General features: G+C 33.7%; 1 protein-coding gene across 1 annotated transcript; it reads right to left on the reverse strand.

The window, feature by feature from the left end:
* Nucleotides 1-208: 208 nt before the first annotated feature.
* Nucleotides 209-3525, reverse strand: LOC131648669 (zinc finger BED domain-containing protein RICESLEEPER 2-like). The gene is made up of 3 exons (XM_058918405.1): nucleotides 3465-3525; nucleotides 894-1927; nucleotides 209-706 (listed from the first exon to the last, which is right to left on the reverse strand). Exons 1-3 carry the CDS (start codon nucleotides 3523-3525, stop codon nucleotides 209-211), a joined length of 1593 nt encoding a protein of 530 aa, XP_058774388.1.
* Nucleotides 3526-4346: the final 821 nt, after the last annotated feature.

Raw genomic sequence — 4346 nt, forward strand, 5'->3', positions numbered from 1 at the left:
ATACCTCTAAAACCCTCCCACCCGTGCTAAAAGCACTCTCAGAAGCCACGGTTGAAACCGGTGTAGGCATTATATCTCTAACAATTTGGGACAGAACTGGATATTTAGTAACATTGTGTTTCCACCAACATAGAATGTCAAACTTATCTTTATCCTTTTCACTAAAACTTATACACTTATCTTTTAAATAGCTCTGTAGCTCAGTTTCCTATTCAACCGAATCCATAGACTGCAAATGTTGCTGAAATGCATTTTGTCTAGCTACATGTGTCGTTACTTCAATGCTGGCAGCGGTTTCACCATGAGAAATAGTGGCTGCCATAGACGGGATAGATCCTTCAGCATTGTCATAGGCTTGTTTGTAAACCATGAAAATTTCTGAGAGATTATTATTGATCTCTTCTAATAAGGATTTCTTAGTTTCTGAAGATTGTCCATACATATCATTAAAACACCAGTCCACAAATCTTAACTTATACCGGGGATCAAAAATAATACCGAAATAGAGGAGTTGGTTCATCTTAGTGATATCAATCCAGTATTTCTTAAACTTATCCAACATGTCCCTATCTACATTAGGAAACATCCCATTAAGGTCCATGTTTAATTGCTTAAGCTCAACGTAAATTCCAGCCAAGTAAGGAAAAGCTGTATGCAAGCTCGCTTTGGTGGAAACAGAAAAAACATTTGTCGCTTCATAGTAATTCTTCAAAAAATTAACAAAGACCTTAACATTATCCCAATCTTCACTACTGGGGGGGAATCACCACCGTCAAAGAAGTCCCTATAGTCTTCATCCATATCTTCTAGCTTATCAAAAGCAGTTTTAACTTCTCAGCCTCCTCTAGCATCAAATATGTCGAGTTCCATCGAGTTGAAACATCGAGACATACCGACTTCTTACATGTAATCCCGGCATAACCCACACATTCATTGAACTTTAAAGCTCTATGGGGTGAAGATCTTACAAACCTAATTGCATTTCTAACATTTGAAATTGAGGTACTAGCTACTTTTAATCCATCTCTCACGACCAAATTCAATATATGAGCACAACACCTCATGTGAAATCCAAATCCATCCAAAAAAAGCCCATTCATGTTTCTGATTTTCTGCTCCAAATACTTAACAGCAACATCATTTGATGCTGCGTTATCTACCGTGATAGTTGAAACGTTTCTCAGCCCCCACTCCTTCAACACATCCTCAACCTTCTTACCAACTGTTTTACCCCGGTGATTTGGGATAACTGTAAAGCTAATTATCCTTTTTTGGTATTTCCAATCCCTATCTATAAAATGGGCAGTGAGGGTTAAGTAGTTAAGATTTTGAACGAATGTCCAACAATCTGTTGTAATTGCCACCCTACTACAATTAGAATTGAATAACGCTCTCAACCTCACTTTCTCATCAAGATATATCTGAAAACAATCCCTAGCTATGGTTCTCCTTGATGGTATAGTAAATTGGGGTTGCATTTGGTTACAAAAGTACTTGAATCCCTCTCCTTCAACTGTAATAAATGGCTTCTCATCTAAAATGATAAAGTAAGCCAACCCCTTTCTACAACCTAAAGGATCAAACTTAGAAGATGTTGGAACCAAAACACCTCCCTGAGTTGTTGAATATGTCAACACAATTTGGGTAGGGTCGGTTGAGAGGTTCAACGGATACTTAGGGCATGCTTTCATATGACTCTTTAAGTTTGACGTTCCATGTTTCTTAGAGTCACACATGTACTTTTGATGACAATACTTACATGGCGCAGTAGCGGGATCACTATTAGGAATAAGGTTAAAGTGGTTCCATACCTCAGACCTCTTTCTAATAGCATTTGCATTTGCTCTTCTTTTCTTCCGACCAATAAGAGGAAGTGGTGCGGTTGGCTCAATGGGTGTTGTTGCTGTTACAGTGCCTTGCTCCATATCTGAAACAATTAACGAAAGATTAACAATGAGTAATTATGAAAGACCTTGCATAATAGAAGCTTGTACAATCTTTTCCTAACAAAAACTTGTACACTTAATCCTTGCATAACAAAAACTTGCATAACAATATGTAATACATGTTATGTAACTCAATACCAAAATTAATTGACTATGTCTAAAGGTCTAAAGACCATTCAAATACATAACACAAAGAAACTTACACTGATAAACTATTTAAATACACAAAGAAACTTACACGGATAAACCATACAAATGAAATGATAAACCATAGAAATGAAGTGTAACAAAACATCAACATGTCTATAATGAAAAGGTCTAAGGCATACACTATACACAATTCAATATCAATCAACCTAAAGAATCAGAACTCAGCAGTAAAAACATGAACATTGACCTGACAGTATAAACTACTTGCCCTTAAATGGCAAACTGAAACTGAGGATAAACAATTAATATATATATATATATATATATATATATATATATATATATATATATATATATATATATATATATATATGTATGTGCTTAAGCTAGTTGCATGCCATGATTATAGTGACTTTCTCATGTTCAATTATTTGACTTTTTTGTTGCAATTAATCTCATAATATCTACATGTGGACTTGCTGTTTTCAAATATTTAAGAAACATTATCCTAAGAGTATATAGTAGACACATAATACCCCAATGATAAGGTTATAAAAATTGTTTCATGAGTTCCAATATAAGAGGTATATATGATTATGGATGGGTATTCAACAACACTTATAGCTAAGGTTAGAGCATATGACAATACATACTCAAATACACACAAAACTAAACCAAAACATACTCAATACATAACTCAAATTTTCACAACTAACATACATGTATAAAATTTAACTGAATATGCTCAAACAGAAGAAAAATTACCGTTACTTTGCACATTTCCAGCTCATGTTGCTCCTCCAACCCTTTGCATATCTCCAGCTTCTTGCATAACTCAATAAACTTGCAGAAAACGGAATAGATATAAGAAGAAAAATATAAGAACAACCAAACACTGAACTTAAGCAAATGTAAGAGATAAAGTGAAAAGAAACTACCTCTTAAATTTGTGAAGTTAATCTCAGCTGACAATAACTCTTAAGCTACATTACCACCAACCTTTTAACATGTAAAACAAGGAACAAAATCAGTAAACTTCTATAAGAGACCAAATCGTGAAGAAGATAAAAAGCAACTGAGAGGAGGAGAAAGAAGGATACTTAGCATAGAAGAGATGATGGATGACGATGGTGGTTGCTTGAATCTTCGATTGGGATGACGATGAGGAATTGAGGATGGTGGTGGTGAGGAATCTCCGAGCAGCGGTAAACCCTATATGTGGCTGAGATTCAGTGAAGAGGAAATTGAAAATGAGAAGTTAGTAGTAACCCTAGTTATCAGACCTTAACAATTTTCTGGGCCAATTGCATTTTAAGCCCAGCCCAATTAATGTGAAACAAAGATATTCTAAGCGAATCGGTCGGTTACGGGTTCCGACGGTTCCAATATCCAACACCGAAACTGACCGTTCATGCCCAATCACACCCATACTTAAGCTCTGTTCATGCCCGAAGTCCGAACTTACCCGACCCGTAGACCCAAAACCCTTTCGGTTCGATCGGGTTTCGACGGGTGGTCACCGTCTGTCCACCCCTATCAATCGTGTAGCTAGATAACTTTGAAACATATTGAATTCGCTAGATGAGAAAAAAAATAAAAAACAACACTCTTTGGATCATTTTAACCATATCCTCAATTTTTGGAGCCGCTTAAGTTTGATCGAAAGACCAACTCTAAGATCAATCTATAATATAAAAAATTAATTGTTGGAGAAAAGACAAAAATACTTTTATTTGATTTTTTGCCACCACATTAAAATTATGGTTTTTTAGTCTTTGCATCATAAAGTTCTTAATTTTATTATTAAAATAATACAACTCGTATTTTATCAAACTTATCAAATTTTTCTTCATTCTCTATTTTTTTTCTCTTTCATCACTTTCACACTTCTTTCTTCCACAAAAAAAAAATCTATTATTGATATATATTTCTTAATATATGGAAAATGGTATTTATTATTGAAATATTTTTTAGTCAAAAATGATACACGGAAAAATTAATCCAAAAAATCTATTATTGATCTAAATATTTTTATATACGAAAATTTAATATTGATCCAAATATTTATGTAAATGATACCTAAATAAAAATAATATTTGTAAATATACTAAATTTACTATTGATCTAAATATTTTCATATACGAAATTTACTATTGATCCAAATATTTTTGTAAATATACCTAAACAAAAATGAAGTTTGTATACGGGAAAAAAAATCTATTATCGATCTAAATATTTTAACATACGAAA

This window comes from Vicia villosa, linkage group LG2 (assembly GCF_029867415.1).
Source record: "Vicia villosa cultivar HV-30 ecotype Madison, WI linkage group LG2, Vvil1.0, whole genome shotgun sequence".
Taxonomy (NCBI): domain Eukaryota; kingdom Viridiplantae; phylum Streptophyta; class Magnoliopsida; order Fabales; family Fabaceae; genus Vicia; species Vicia villosa.

Bases quoted from the DNA above. Each gene is read 5' to 3' on its own strand.
- LOC131648669 (XM_058918405.1), bottom strand. From the start codon at position 3,525: ATGGGTGTGATTGGGCATGAACGGTCAGTTTCGGTGTTGGATATTGGA. The intron at 1,928-3,464 runs GTAACCGACCGA...TAATTGTTTCAG, and splicing joins TATTGGAACCGTCGGAACCC to ATATGGAGCAAGGCACTGTA. The intron at 707-893 runs GTATGTCTCGAT...AATTTTTTGAAG, and splicing joins GGATTACATGTAAGAAGTCG to AATTACTATGAAGCGACAAA.